Source organism: Carya illinoinensis, chromosome 8, assembly GCF_018687715.1.
Source record: "Carya illinoinensis cultivar Pawnee chromosome 8, C.illinoinensisPawnee_v1, whole genome shotgun sequence".
Classification (NCBI taxonomy): Eukaryota; Viridiplantae; Streptophyta; class Magnoliopsida; order Fagales; family Juglandaceae; genus Carya; species Carya illinoinensis.
Window position 1 is genome coordinate 17,332,420 of NC_056759.1, and position 14,600 is coordinate 17,347,019.

General features: G+C 35.6%; 1 protein-coding gene across 1 annotated transcript; it reads left to right on the plus strand.

Annotated features, from left to right (window-relative positions):
• Positions 1-4,600: 4,600 nt before the first annotated feature.
• LOC122319378 (chromatin assembly factor 1 subunit FAS1) lies at positions 4,601-13,856 on the plus strand. Its single transcript, XM_043137425.1, has 12 exons — positions 4,601-5,395; positions 6,500-6,599; positions 7,771-7,918; positions 7,999-8,122; positions 8,811-9,079; positions 9,168-9,488; positions 10,829-10,910; positions 11,072-11,212; positions 11,757-12,164; positions 12,293-12,430; positions 13,325-13,367; positions 13,458-13,856. The coding sequence occupies exons 1-12, from the start codon at positions 4,940-4,942 to the stop codon at positions 13,610-13,612; spliced, it is 2,385 nt and encodes a 794-aa protein (XP_042993359.1). The 5' UTR covers positions 4,601-4,939; the 3' UTR covers positions 13,613-13,856.
• Positions 13,857-14,600: the final 744 nt, after the last annotated feature.

Sequence of the window (14,600 nt, forward strand, 5' to 3'; positions counted from 1 at the left end):
CATTTTCAGGGACGAAACAGCGCTTCAAGCAGGAGGTCAAAAATTTACAGAATTGAAATTCATCAACGATAGAGATTTTTTATCTACATAGAATTTCCTTCTTAACTCTTTAATCTTCTTTTTGTATAGTTCTCATATGATTTGTTTGATTAGAATAAGAACTAATTTCTATTGTTAAGGCTACGATGTAGTCTCTCCATGACAATCCTGAATCTTATTTTGTTGTGATCATAATTTTATCATTCCTTTTGAGTATACATCATGGAGTTTAATATGCCTTCAATTATTTGCCAATAGTTCAATGATTTGTTGTGCATGTTAATTTGAGAGGTGATACATGTAGTTTAGTTTCGTATGATGTATGCTATAAATTGAACGAAAGACAAGAATGTTCCAACATGATTTGTACAGCTTTTATGCGAAATATTATTAATCTTAATGTGCTCAAATGCTTTTAAATTTGCATAGACATATCTCGGATTATCGTAGGTTGAGTAATTCTAATTCTACTCGAAAGAGGGTCTTAGATAAGTTAGAATATTTCGTCGTCAAATAGGATGGTAATTGATTGATTGTATGGTTAGGATTTGGCATTGGATTAGTTAGGTGAGTCGGATGCCTCAATGTTTTCTTCTTGGGTGAAATCTTCTTCTTTTCAAGTGTTTGGTCAATTCCTTAGTTATTGATTTAATTTAATTTATTGTTGTTTTTCTAATTCAAAATCTCTCACTTTTCTTGATTTTCAAATAACCTAGAATTAGAATAATTTCAATAGTTAATACGTAAATAGTCCTTGTGAGTTCAACATTTTTCTTATCATTATATTACTTGGTACGATTTCGTACACTTGTGAAATTTCACAACAGTGAAGGTTAGTCTACAGAACTAGATGAGGGAAAACCCTCATTTGAATTCAAAGATGACCGAAGGCATCGATGAATCTCCAATCTGAGATCCCCTTCCTTGGGAGGACAAAGTATGGGATAACCCTTAATGAATTGCGAGGACACAATTCCTTGTAAGTAGGGGAGGATGTGATGGGCCAACTAGTGCAGGAGGATGTACCATCAATGGGGTTGAGTGGAAAGAAAGATGAGGAGTACTCCAATGGTTTGGTGAAAAAAATAGTTGTGGGTGCTATTGAGTGTAGCTAGTTTAGTATATAGGCAAGAAAGCACCTTGTAGAAGGCCTAGTAGATACATCCCATTGTGAGGTGGAGATGAGCATCTCGCCTTATGGTAGGTGAGCTAGAAAAATCTCCCATTATGTAGGTGAGAACAAGGAGCTAATGAGATAAGAGCTACTCACCCAAGGTGAGTAATGGTCTAGGACATACTGAAACCGATATGGAAGCTTTTCGGAACCACACGAAAAATGCTTAGAAGAGTGATATCTACACTTCACCTGAAGAGTCCACATTCAAAGTGGGTCTGTTGAAAGGGTTACGACTCAGAAAGTTATATCATCTAAACCTAGAGATATGGCCCGATACCACGTGGAAGATCTTGATTTAAAGAAAGGCTGCATAGTTGGCAAACTATAAGGAAGTGTAGACCATCCCCGAGTCGTATGTCTCTATCATCCTGCAGTACAACATACAAGGCTAAATGACTTCTATCCCAGTGTAATTGGAGTTAGAAAAATGTTAGAAGGACGTCTGACAGTCCCCCCCCCCCCCCCCTCCAAGGGATTTGGGCATAGGACAATATCTCACTTTCGAGATCTTAGACACCTCAGATCTTGTAGAGTTAGATTCTTCAGAAGAGCAAGGAATGAGCAGCATAGTGCAATAGTGAAACCGACACTATGAGGTAAGTTAGGTTCTAAGACAGGATTTGGAAATATAGAGTGAATATTGTATGTAATAGGCATTTGCATATTCTAGAACCTTCCCCAATCTAAATATGAATAAATATGTTTTACTCATTATTTTGTATCTTATGTTCATTTTCTATTTTCTGAGATTTTTAATGTGTTTGCTATTTTTCACTAGATTATGATCTCGGTGTGAATATCTATATTCTGTGTGAGTAAGTATATCGTGCATCAATATTCAAGGGATGGGACGGAGTTCCCCTAATCATTCCTGTGAAATGTCGCCATGAGCTTCATACGGATGAGAGATTCTTCGTGAATGATTGGGGTGTAGTGGTATCGTGTTGGCCTCACGTGTTGGTGTTTTCGAATTACTTGGCTAGGTAGACATTTCTTCAATACAACATATTTTCTCTATGTGAGAGTTTATTTGTATTGGGGTATAGGTAAGTTGATTTGCACCATATTGGTCGGGTAGAAGGGATTTCCTCGATTTTGATTGTGGAGTAGCTCATCCCTTATTGGTCCATTAGGTGACATATGTCTATGTGATGTTTATATATGTGATGAGTATATGTGTAATGGCAACTGTACCTTTGGAACCAATATGATTTATAGATTTGATCTACTAGAGAGAAGGGTGATTTCTCCCCTATATAATATTTGTGTTTTAAAATACTTTGCATAAGAGGGAGGATGATTTCTTGTCATGTTTATATATGTGTGTTTCATTAAGAGGGTGATTCCTTACCAAAGCATACATATATGTATCCTTACACTATTTACATGAATTGTTCATTGCAACTTTAAGAGCATTATTTCTCATTAAAAGTTTTTGTCATAGTTGTCTAATCTACCTATATTTCATTCTTGAAACCCTAGACTTTGATACAGAGTTAGAACTAGGAGTGATGCTCAAAGAAGAAGAGATGATCCCACCCGAACCCTAAAGACAGAGGCTTGTCTTTGTCCTATGAGCCTCACATAATGTTAAGTTGTACTTAATCTTTTTAAACATGGTGATTAATTGTATTCGGTCTGCCTGCTTATTAAGTGATAAACATATTGTTTCGGTTGCAAGTAACTTTAAGTTAATATTTATGAGGAATGATAAAAATTATTTCTAAAATTATGTTTAGACCTCTAGTACTAACAGGTTTATATATTTATGACTAAACCTCTATCTTTCCAACTGTGATTTTATATTTGTGTCCAACACATGAGCTTTCATCTGGATGAGCACGCCTAACCCGACCAAAGCCTCGGTGTTAACTCTTTGGCTAGCACCCTTAGCACCATGGAATCTTGCCAGAACCTTACATGAGGGACAAGACTCCACATTCCTCATAGTGGCCCCACCTATTGTTTTATTTATCGGAGCCATAGATTTTGATGCAAATTTAGCTTAGGTAGATTACCCTGAGGAAGAAACATTAGCCCAACTCTAAGAGCAGTTATGGAGGCCTATCTCTAATTAGCATTTGTTGGTATTATAATATGTTTATTTTAGTTAGGTAACAGACTATGTATGGTTCCTTATGTAAGTGATGTAAGTGATAAACTGATAATGGTATATAATATTATTTGGAAAGTAGTGATAATGACTTACGGAATTACTATCAATAGAGGATTTTGATTTATACACATTTTTGGTACATTTAGCATCAGTATCTAACTAATTCCTTTACAATTTCGTTGCGATTTATTAGGTTTAACATGTGCTCATTGTCAGAATACACACTTCTCTCAAGTGAAGGATCGGGATGTTGCTGATCGGCTGGCACCCTTGATACCACAATCCCTTATCGAGTATATTATTGAGGGTCAAGAGTGTCACATAGTTGTTAGATTCTAGCAAGTTGTCTCTATTGACTGTCCCTTCTTTACTTTGGTCATTTTGTCTAGAAGAAGGGCCCAAACTTTTGGTGGAATAATTTTATTTTTTATTTTTGTACATTGTGTTGATTGTACCATAATTTTTATTTGGGAGACTCTATTCTCTCTTTTTATTGAATTATTGAATTCTTATTAAAATATAATATTAGTAATGGTGAAAAAAGTCAAAAAATCGATTGAACCGACTAAATTGAACCTACCAATTTGGTCTATTTTAAAGAACTGAAACTGAATCAAAACTGGTTTGGTATGGTTTTCATATATTGAAAACCAGTTTGGATTGAACTGAGCCGAATTGAAAGAGTAAGAACAAAATATTTTAATATAATTTTAATATTATATATTATATACTAATTAATATAATATAAAATTTTAATCTTATTATTCATGCTTATTAATCTTATAACATACAATTAATATAACATTTAATATAATATAAAATTAATCTTATAAATTTTAATAAAACATTTGATATAATATACAAATTTTTATTTTGTCATTGAAGAGTATTTGTATTTTTAAGAAAAAAGTAGAGTAGAGATTGGAGTTTGACAGTGTTCAAAATTGACAGTTTTCCATCCATGAGTAGAGATTAGAATAGGATAATTCAAAAATCGAATATCACCTCCAAATTGAACTGAATTTCGATCTCGATGATAAATTACTATGTATCAATTTTCACATTTCTAAAATCGAATTATATCGATTTGATATTAAAATATGTATAAAATGGAAAGAAACCAAATCGATCAGGCCCCTAATATTAGCAATTTAGCACCCAAAGAACATATTAAAATTGAATAATGCCTTTGCTTGTTCAGGTGGATCCAATGGTCGACTTCAGCCTTCAGGTGAAGCGTTAAATAACCGCGCCGAAACCGACTTCAGCGAAGCATGCCAAAACACAAAAAAATGGCGCGCCAACTTTTGGAGCCAAACCCCACTTTTTCTTTCCTGGGCGCGAAAAATCTTAATTTTTTTTTTCTTTTTCGCTTTTAACAAAACCTTAGCATTAAACCAGATCAAACACTGGCGAACCGAACGAGTGACATTTATCTTCCCATTGGCACCATTTCCCAGATCTTCAAACGAGGCTGTTTCGCTCATTAACCCTGCGGGGTCTTTGCTATATATTTATTTCTGGTTTCTGTTTTCACTTTCATTTCTTTTGGGGTTTGATTCCGTCGGTGACTTCTGGGGTTTGGGTTTGTCGTTGCGGTTGGAAAAATGGTGGACGCGGTGGTAATCGACTTGGACGAGGACCCAAAGGACCAGAAGATGAACAGTCAGGACCGACCAAGGAAGACCCAGAAGCGTAAGAGGGCTTCTTTGGCAGCAGAGCCCCCGAACCCTGAGGAAAAAGCGGCCCAAATCGAATCTCTACGCGTAGAACTCGCCGGATTGTTCAAATACTATAAGGAAGTGAAGAATGAGAGAGTTGATTTCGAATTGGGTGTATGCAATTCAAACAATGCGGTGGTTGCGGCGTCGATGGAAGAAAGTGAGCTTCCGTTGTCGAGGCTTGTGGAAGAGATTTACAAAAAGGTGAGGGAAAATGGGATGACGTTGGCGTCGGTGAAGAACACTGTTCTCTTTGTGGGGCAGAGGATGATGTATGGAGTGCCGAATGCGGAGGCGGATGTGCTGGAAGACGAGTCCGAGGAGTGCCTTTGGTGTTGGGAGGTGATAATTATGAGCTTCCTTGGCTTTTTCTTGGTTCTTGCTTAATGGATTTGCTGTAATAAAAATGCGTTCCACCGTGTTTGATTCGGTATTGGGGTGACGGCTTCTCGGTTGTGGTGGTTGTCGTGCATGTCTGATATGGTGTTGGTTTTTTATAATTTCTTAATTGGTTACGGTTTCTTTTTACTATTTTGCTAACTGGGTTTCTTTGTTTCAGGCGGATTTCGGTTGGCGTGTTTAATTTTCTGTTAGGGGATACGTATTGTAAATCTGTTTAGGGCGTTTAACATTTTTTATTTGCCTTTTCATGTTTGGTTGTGGCACGACGGGAATGTTTTAGACATTAATCTTTATTGATCTCGTGTCAATATTTTCTAGATAGTTTTCAGCTGGTAATAACATTAACTTTAGTGGTTGTTTCTGGGTGCTTCATCGTTATTCTTTACTGGGATAGCCTACTCTCTGCATTTTTGCATTGTAGTATGCTTATTGTTGGATCAAATCTCATTTTCCAAATCAACATATTTTGTAACCGCTTTAATGATTGATGTGTATGTGAATCATGCTCAAAATTCCCTGCTATGGGGACATGACTAAAAATGCGTGTGCATTCAATTTGGAGCTGAGAGTGAACAGTTTCCTTCATTTATGCAAAATATCACTATTCTTTTACCTGCTTTATGTGTTTATCGTTCTTGCTCTTTAACATGGTATGTGAAATGGGTTAATAATAATTCTGTTTAGTTTTATGGGATATTTTATATTTTTGCTATATATATATATATATATTTTTTTTCATTTTCTGTTTACCACGTTCTCTTGATCGTTGTTCTTTAATTTGCAGAGCTTTCTGGATATGTGTGTGCGTGTCTTTTTGCAATGTATCGAGTTTGTGTTGGGTGTCCTGAGTCTTTCTTGTGTTCCTATGTGCAGTGTTTTTTGTTATCGCATTTTAGCAAATTTTATGGGGGAATAGCAGCTTACATTTCATTGTGTCTGTACGGCACATTGATTTTTTTTTTTTTAATTTCTCAATCTTTGTTTATTTGGTTAATCTAATCTCTCCAGGTGTATTAATTGAATTTTTTATTACTTATCTGATAGACTAGAGATGTGAAGTTGATTCCAAGATCTGCGCGTGTAGCATTGAACTTCAGGCGTGCATGTCGTAAAAAGATCCATGAGAGGATTACTGCTGTTTCTGGTAAGTATTTGAGTCCTTAATATTGCTTAGTTTATTCATTCAATTTTTTTCCTTGCAGTACATATGCAACTTCAGAATAGAGGTATAGGGTTACAATTTTCATCTTTGTTCTTATTCTTTGCTTTTGCTCTGATTGAATTTAATGAAGGTGATGGCCATAAAGTGAATTGACTTATACTTTATGTGCCATGGTTAAGGTTTTGTTGTTTGTCATCAATTATGACTGATTTGTGCTGAAAATTGTGTAGCATGATCATAAATGAAAATAGAAGAGGTGAGTTGAGATTGGTAGCACAACTTGGGGTGCAGTGCATTTATTTTTGTTCATTGTATTGACTGATCTTTGACAGAATCTTCACATTAATGAAGAAAATAAAGGACAAAACAATAAACTAAAGGTTGGGAGGGGGTTGCTTAAGGAGAACAGCATTCCGTGTTCTCCAAAATGAGGTTGGAGAGGGAAATGAATCAATGGAAAATTTATATAAAGAATGTGGAGAATTCAAATAAGTTTCCACCTCGCGATGTTGGACATTCATCTGCTCTAGGTCAAATTTTGGCGATTGCTGTTGGGATTTTGCAGTCTTGAGAATGCTTCCTCTTTGGGAGGCATGATTCTCACATCATCATATCTATTGATGATTGTAAAATATTATGTTTTCAAGCATGATGGGAATCAACAAGCCACAGGCAATAGAAATTACGATCCCTCTCATTTATTAGACAAAAGGGAAAAAGTTTTTAACCCCAAGGGGTTGGCTCAAGTGGTGAAGGCCTTGGTCTTGGTGTATTTCAAGATCCAATGTTTAACACATCACGAGGGCAAACAATCTTTTAGGGTCACACCCCGTGGTGAAAAGCCAGCGATTTAATCAGTTCTGTGTAGGCAAACTTCCGAGGGTGCGATGTGTGGGACCGGGTTTTACTCTGTAGGGGTGGGTCCGAAGGGCCCTGCCTTGGAGAGGTTCCCCTACATCAAACAAAAGAAAAGGGAAAAAGTTTAAAGCTCCAAACAAATGGTGCATAGGGAGTTATAGAGTAATCAAGTCATATAGATATATTCCGATGTATTGCAGAACTTTGGTAATCTTTTAAGGCTGTTGATCATTTTTCTATCCACAGATATTCATCCTGTGTCTTGCAGTCTAATATAGTTTGTGGCATGTATCAGGAATGATGGCAGCATTACAAAAATCTGGGAGTGATAGGAATTACAAGCGTGACCTTTGCAAGGCATCTGAAAAGCTTGTTAAAGCGCATAATGAAGGAGATATTCGTTCATATATGGAGAATCTGTTACAGAAAAATGGAGCAGACATGTATGTATTTGCAGTTGGTCTATCAGTATGGGTGCTTTTAATTTATTTTTCTAACATTTTCTCTGAACTTGCTGTTGTAGGGCTGAAAAGGAAGCAAAACGTGAAGAGAAACTGCTAGTCAAAGAATTGGAAAGAAATAAAAGAGAAGTTGAAAAGGAGAAGAAAAGACTGGAACGCGAACTTCAAAAGGAGAAAGGGCAAGCTGTAAGTGCGATTTATCTTTTAATGGAATTTATTTATGGTAGAAAATTATCCCTTTTAATTCTTGGAGTATTCTTGTTTACAAAATTCTTAAATCATAGTTATTACTTTCAGATTACATGGTTAAGATGTTATGGCATTAGCATTTATTACTTATACTGATTTAACATTTATCATCATAGTTTTATCTCATTTAACACTTTATAAGTGATAAAATGTTACCTGGCAAAAAAAAAAAAAAACCAAGTGATAAAAGGTTAATGTGACAAAATCTCGTCCGTTTAATTTTGAAAAGAATGGTTGTATCATTAAAGAATTCCATGTGGTAAATGCATTAGGAATTCTTGGGGATCTTGATTATTGTTGCTTTTCTAATAGTCTTTACTTTGGCTATAGGTTTGAGTTTGTAGATTATGGAACTTTTACAACTTACAATAAAGAAGTAAAAAATAAACTAAAAATAAGTCTCACATAGATGCAATGGCTTCTTGTGTAGAACAAGATCTTTACATTCTTGGAAAGAGCTTTGTTTATGGAATGTTCTGTCATTATGTGAGCATACTATCTGACATGTATCTGAATAGATAAGTGTTGATGTCATTGATCTAATGAAGTTTTATATTGCTGACTCAACTGTTGTAAGTTCTTTTTGCTTGATCATTTCCTGCTTGCTTATATTCATTTGAAGCAGGAACAAGAAGCTGAGAAGGATCAACGGCGTCGAGAAAAGGAAGAAGCTGAACTGAAAAAGCAACTTTCTATACAAAAGCAAGCTTCAATCATGGAACGTTTTCTAAAAAGAAGCAAAACTAGCCCATCATGCGAGCATGATAAATCTTCAGCCAAAGCAACCACATCTGATTCATCAAGTCAAAAATATGAAAACATGCTTGTTGCTGTAACTAATGTGATGGACTGTATCCTTTCATCAAATGATATCGATGCGAGTGAGATCGGCAAGTATGTCTCCTTTATCATGCTGTTTAGTGTTGTGAGCTATCTTCCTTAAAAGCTCTTGTATCTAGTTATTTTCTCTTACATTATGCAGGTTGCACTTGTCATCTTGGCGCCACTTAGGTCATTCTCTTCGTTCAAACAGAAAACAGCATTGGGGTGTACGTTGTAAGCCTAAGACCGAACTATTTAAGGAACTTAAGCTCTCAATTAGTAGAGGACTGCCTCATGATGATGACATGAGCATTGATAAGCTGGCAGATGGATGGGGAGAAAGGATTTCTGATGAAAGATCATGCCATAATAATGTGGATAGTTCCCTTCCTGTTGTCAGCAAGTGTAACCGAGGGAAACAGCTATTGCAGTTTGATAAGAGCCACAGACCTGCATTTTATGGTATTTGGCATAAAAGAAGGTAAGCTATTGTCACAGTAATTTGACTTTTGTTTTCCATTTTGTGAGACCAAGCTTAATCTTATTAGAATATTTTAGAAAAAGCGGAGTTTTCCATGAAAAATGTTCTTGTAGACTATCTTATAACTTATCAGCCTACAATGCTTAATTTCTTATGGATGTGTCAAATAATTAATTTCTATGTTATGCTTTTTTGGATAACTAGAGGTGGACAATAATATATATGCAAGCATGCCTCTTCTTCACTTCCATGGGTCATGATGAGCTTTTAGAATGCATACTGCATGTTTATGATCAACATAAGGATACATAATGCAGTTTTAAGTACATGAGAGGTCAAGATGTTTAGATAATGGTTTCTCTTCAACTGACAATTTAACATATTGAGACATAGACCTAAATTTTATGGTGTATGACACAACAAAGGTAAGCTATTGTAACATTAATTTGATGTTTTCTTCCATCACGTGGGACTAAGCTTGATATTATTAGAATGTTTTAGAAAAAGCAGAGTTGTCTATCAGGTGTTCTTGTAGATAACTATCTTATTAGTTGTCGGCCTACCATGCCTAATTTCATACGAATGCATCAATAATGGATTACTAGGTAAAAGGTATGATCAGCTTGAGTTGTCTGCTGTTCTGAAGTTCGGTGTGTTCTTTTTATATACTTACAACTTCTTATTCTCTTCTTCCACAACTTAGGGGATGCTTGGAGAATGAGATGAGAAGAGGAATTTGTGAATAGTAGTGAAATGGTTTGAGTTATGATGTTTTATGAGGTTTTGGGAAAGGAGAGAAAACTAAATACAAATATTATAAAGCTCAAGTATTGCTAGGATATAATTTTTTAATATAATTTTTGTTTTGGGATTTGAAAAAGTTGATTTCTTTTGTGTTTTGTTTAGAAGTTTGGGAAAATTCCTATGATTAGATAAAAAAGTTGAAGATTTGAAGTTGAGAAGTGCTTGTGTTTGAATGATGTTTGGGAAGGAAATGAAATGAGATGAGATGAGATGGGAATGGGATGAGAGATGAAACCATACCATCTTCCAAACAACCCCCTTATTCTTTTCTCCTAGTCACTTTAAAGCCAGATTTTATTTCTACTTTTCCTGCCTTTGATATATAAGAGTAGACAATTGAATATTCTGACATTATACAAATACCTTATAGTCTAGCTTGCTTGAGATGCGTATGAAATTGTATGGATTTGCATTAAGATACAATGGATGTACTGCATTGTTGTGAAATTTGACTGCGATGCCTCACTTGGGGTGTTGCTTAGATGCTTGCAGTTGAGTTTGGCATTGATTTACTGTGATTTAATCCTTCTTTCCAGTCATGTTGTTGGCCCACGCCGCCCTTTTAAGAAGGATCCAGATGTGAATTATGAGGAGGATAGCGATGAGGAATGGGAAGAGGTACTGACTTAGTTTTGTAAATGACATTAAATATTATAATGCTTACATCCTAAAAAAAAATTGAATTTTTTTAATTAATTAATTATTATTATTATTATTATTATTATTTATTTATTTATTTTTTTAACCTATGAAAAAAAACTAACATCCTAATTGTCCAGGATGACCCTGGTGAAAGTCTTTCAGATTGCGATAAGGATGAGGATGAAGACATTTTGGAGGAAGGATGTTCAAGAGTTGATGATGAAGATGAAAGTGAAGATGGTTTTTTTGTACCTGATGGCTATCTTTCCGAAAATGAGGTTTGAGCTCTACCATTTGAGATCCTGTGTTTTGCCCTTTCTCATTTTAATGGCCAAATGGAACTTTCTGTCTTAACCCCTTCCCTTTTCAAGAACAAGTAAGATGATGTTTATATTGGTTCATAAACTATATATATGATTAAAGTGGCTACAACTTTTTTAACTAGAAATGGGAGCTCATTGAAGCACATTTAAGCATTACATTCACGGAAATGTTGGAAACCTGTTTAGTGTACTCTATTATGGTCTTAAAAAAACCTGTTTAAATATTATTTTGCTGTAAGTTTACTGAGATTTATGCTCATGCTTGCTGTAAGAACATGACTAAAAATTATGAAAGATGGAAAGGAACCCAAAACAACTGATGAGAGTATCATTTTAAATTCACTGTTTAGCTGACCAGAGGAGAGATCTGGCCATAGGTTCAACGGTCTTGTGCACCCTCCAGACAATTCGCCTAACCTAAAAACTCAGTCTATGGGATCTCTTCTTGCAAGCACTATGAAAGCTACATGAAATACCATTTTGAAACTTGTGTGTGCAGGGAGTACAAGTTGACCGAGTGCAAAGCGATGGAGTTGAAGTCAGAAGCTCACCTAATTGTAAGCCAGACCTAAAGAACCAGGAGTTCTGCTCATTGCTTCGACAGAAAAAGTGTTTATACAATTTGACGGAGCATGCTCTTAGGAAAAACCAGCCATTGATTATATTAAATTTGATGCATGAGAAGGCTGCTTTGTTAGCGGCTGAAGATCTTAGTGGTAGTCCTAAAATGGAGCAAACATGTTTGCAAGCTCTGAGTATGCGTGCTTTTCCTCATGGTCCACCTGTAGAGATATCAATTGAAAATATGCAAGATGAGGATCAAGAAGCTTGTCTGTCTGGTGGCAAAGGTAGCACCACTCCAATGTCAATTGTGAATGCTATACCGGAATCTGAATTACCTACAATTGTAAGTTGTGTTTCATTTCTGTTGGGGCGAGCAGTGATAATTTCAGATATATTTTGGCATTGCTCTGGATTTTACTACGATGGCTTGCAATCCTTTGCCCATGGTTAAAACAGTAATGCTGATTTCAGGTGTCTGCGATTCGGTCATCCCCTCAGGGAATCAACAAGGTTGTAGAATCTTTACAGCACAAGTTACCTGCTGCCTCAAAGTCTCAGTTAAGGAGTAAAGTGCGTGAGATATCAGATTTTGTGGATAATCATTGGCAGGTCAGTGACTTTTCTGTGTGGTGATGCATTTTCCAAGCATCAGTAAAGAATAATAAAATAAGAAAAATTTTGTAATTCGACTCATCACATTAAGCTACATTAGTTTGTGAGGTCACTTGTAAAAATCTCCTTATAAAATGGCAAAGTTTACCCTAAAGGGTAGAAAAAATAAATAGGATATCATAATTGAAAATTTTATTTTGTGCTACATAGAAACTTACTTCCTTGGAAGTCTTTTAAAACTGGATGCACCTAGCAGTCTACAATCTGGGTTGCTTTTGAATCCTACTAGAAATCTGAAAAATATGAAAATGAATAAAAGGATGGGAAAAATAGTAATTTTTATTGGAATTTTACTCCTTAAAAATCTCCTTGACTCGTGGATAACTATAACCTTCTGATATTTTAAGTTCAAAATTTCATATCTCCGAATACTCAGAAAATCTCCCTTCCCTTAATTGCAAAAATATGAATATGCAATCCGCTTGATGAATGAAGTGCACGGCTCGTCACTTCTAGTGTATGATTGCTTATTCCATATTTTTTACTCCAACAAAGGTTAGTACATTGTTTCTCAGCACAAAATAAAGCGGGAAAGAAAAAGGAGATTGGGTAAGATAGGCAGAGGTTGAACAGATAAAAATTGGTGAATTAAATTACTGGCATCAGTTTTCAATTGTCTCTCCTTGATGCATCAACCTATTTACCTAATAAAGCCGTCCACCAATTAACCACCTTCTGCCTGTACAGAGGGCTTGAATGATTGAGATCTCGCATTTGGGTCTGAAAGCCTTTAGATGAGAAAATCAGAGTCTCTAGGGTAGTGTTTTCTCAGCTTTGAAAATTGAAGGTTGATGAATTGATAAGATGATTTGGATTTGTTTTGTGGTGTAGGTTAAAAAAGAAATTTTGGACAAGCTTGGCTTGTTGCCCTCAGGTACACTTGTGCACTAATCTATATTGTCTTGAATTCATCTGAAGGATTTATTTTTTTGAGACTGAACCAGTTTTCCTTTCCAATTAGCAGAAAAGGATGGGAGGAGGGCAACAAATATTGCTACATTCTTTTCGAAAAGGTGTCTCCCACCTACTGGAAAAAGTATCAATCCCAATGAAACCTCGCCTCAGCCATCTTTGAAGCCAGGTCTTGGTGACCAAGGGGACTCACAGTTGCACATATAATAAACCATTGCCTCTTAAATCTTGTTTAGTGCTTTGGTTTTCTTACGATTTTCCTCCCATCATGTCCCATTTGGAAACGCCTTTTGTATTAATGTTTTTTTTGTTCTCTTACAAAGCCACCTTTCATGCAAAAACTCGGCAAGGAACTTAGTGCTAACGCCAAGATAAAAAACGAGCCTTTGAATGTCAAACTCAAGAGTTGTAAGACTTGTGCAGAAATGTAGACTACAGTGTCTTGGATGAATTTATGGTGTTTCGTAAAAACTACATGCCAGTTGCTGGTTTACCTATTAGTGTATGCTCGACTGGTTATAGAGCTAGGTCTTGATATGGGTGTTGAGATGTATATTAAGATTAAGAAAATACTTTAGCTACAAAGGGAATATACAAAAGTAAATTTATAAATTGATGTGACTTGATATAGTACTACATATTGTAAAGTTGTTTTTATTATAAAGTAGATTTAATAAATTTTATAAAATCATATCAATTTGTGAGTTCACTTTATATAGTCTTAAATAAATAAATTTGAAAACAAATAAATAAACATGTTTTGAAAGTTTAAAAATGCATCTTTCTTGGGTGGGTTGGGGGGTCTCTACGTGGGGAACCCAATTCAGCCAACAAACTAATAATGGTAAAAGGGTGCTTTATCTTTCTCCCAAATGAAGTGGAAATCCTGCCAGAATTTACGAAGACTAGGATCACATGGCTTTTTAAAAAGTAAGGAGATTCTACCAGTGGTTCTGAAGGAAAACAGCTGAAATTGGGGGAGGAATCAAAGGTAGGGGCGGAAAAAATATTCACCAAATTTCTCAACTTTAAAAAAGGGAAGGATTTAGAGAGTAATTAATTGGTGGTTTAACTATATATAGGTGATATTGTGGAAATGTTGATGTGAGAATCAGGATATTTTGGGGCTAACTATGTAGAGGTGATATTGTCGATCCAGTGTAGGCTTCTTCATACCTTATTGTCTATGTCCAAG

Bases quoted from the DNA above. Each gene is read 5' to 3' on its own strand.
- LOC122319378 (XM_043137425.1), top strand. From the start codon at position 4,940: ATGGTGGACGCGGTGGTAATCGACTTGGACGAGGACCCAAAGGACCAG. The intron at 7,919-7,998 runs GTATGTATTTGC...TTGCTGTTGTAG, and splicing joins CAGAAAAATGGAGCAGACAT to GGCTGAAAAGGAAGCAAAAC. The intron at 13,368-13,457 runs GTACACTTGTGC...TCCAATTAGCAG, and splicing joins GCTTGGCTTGTTGCCCTCAG to AAAAGGATGGGAGGAGGGCA.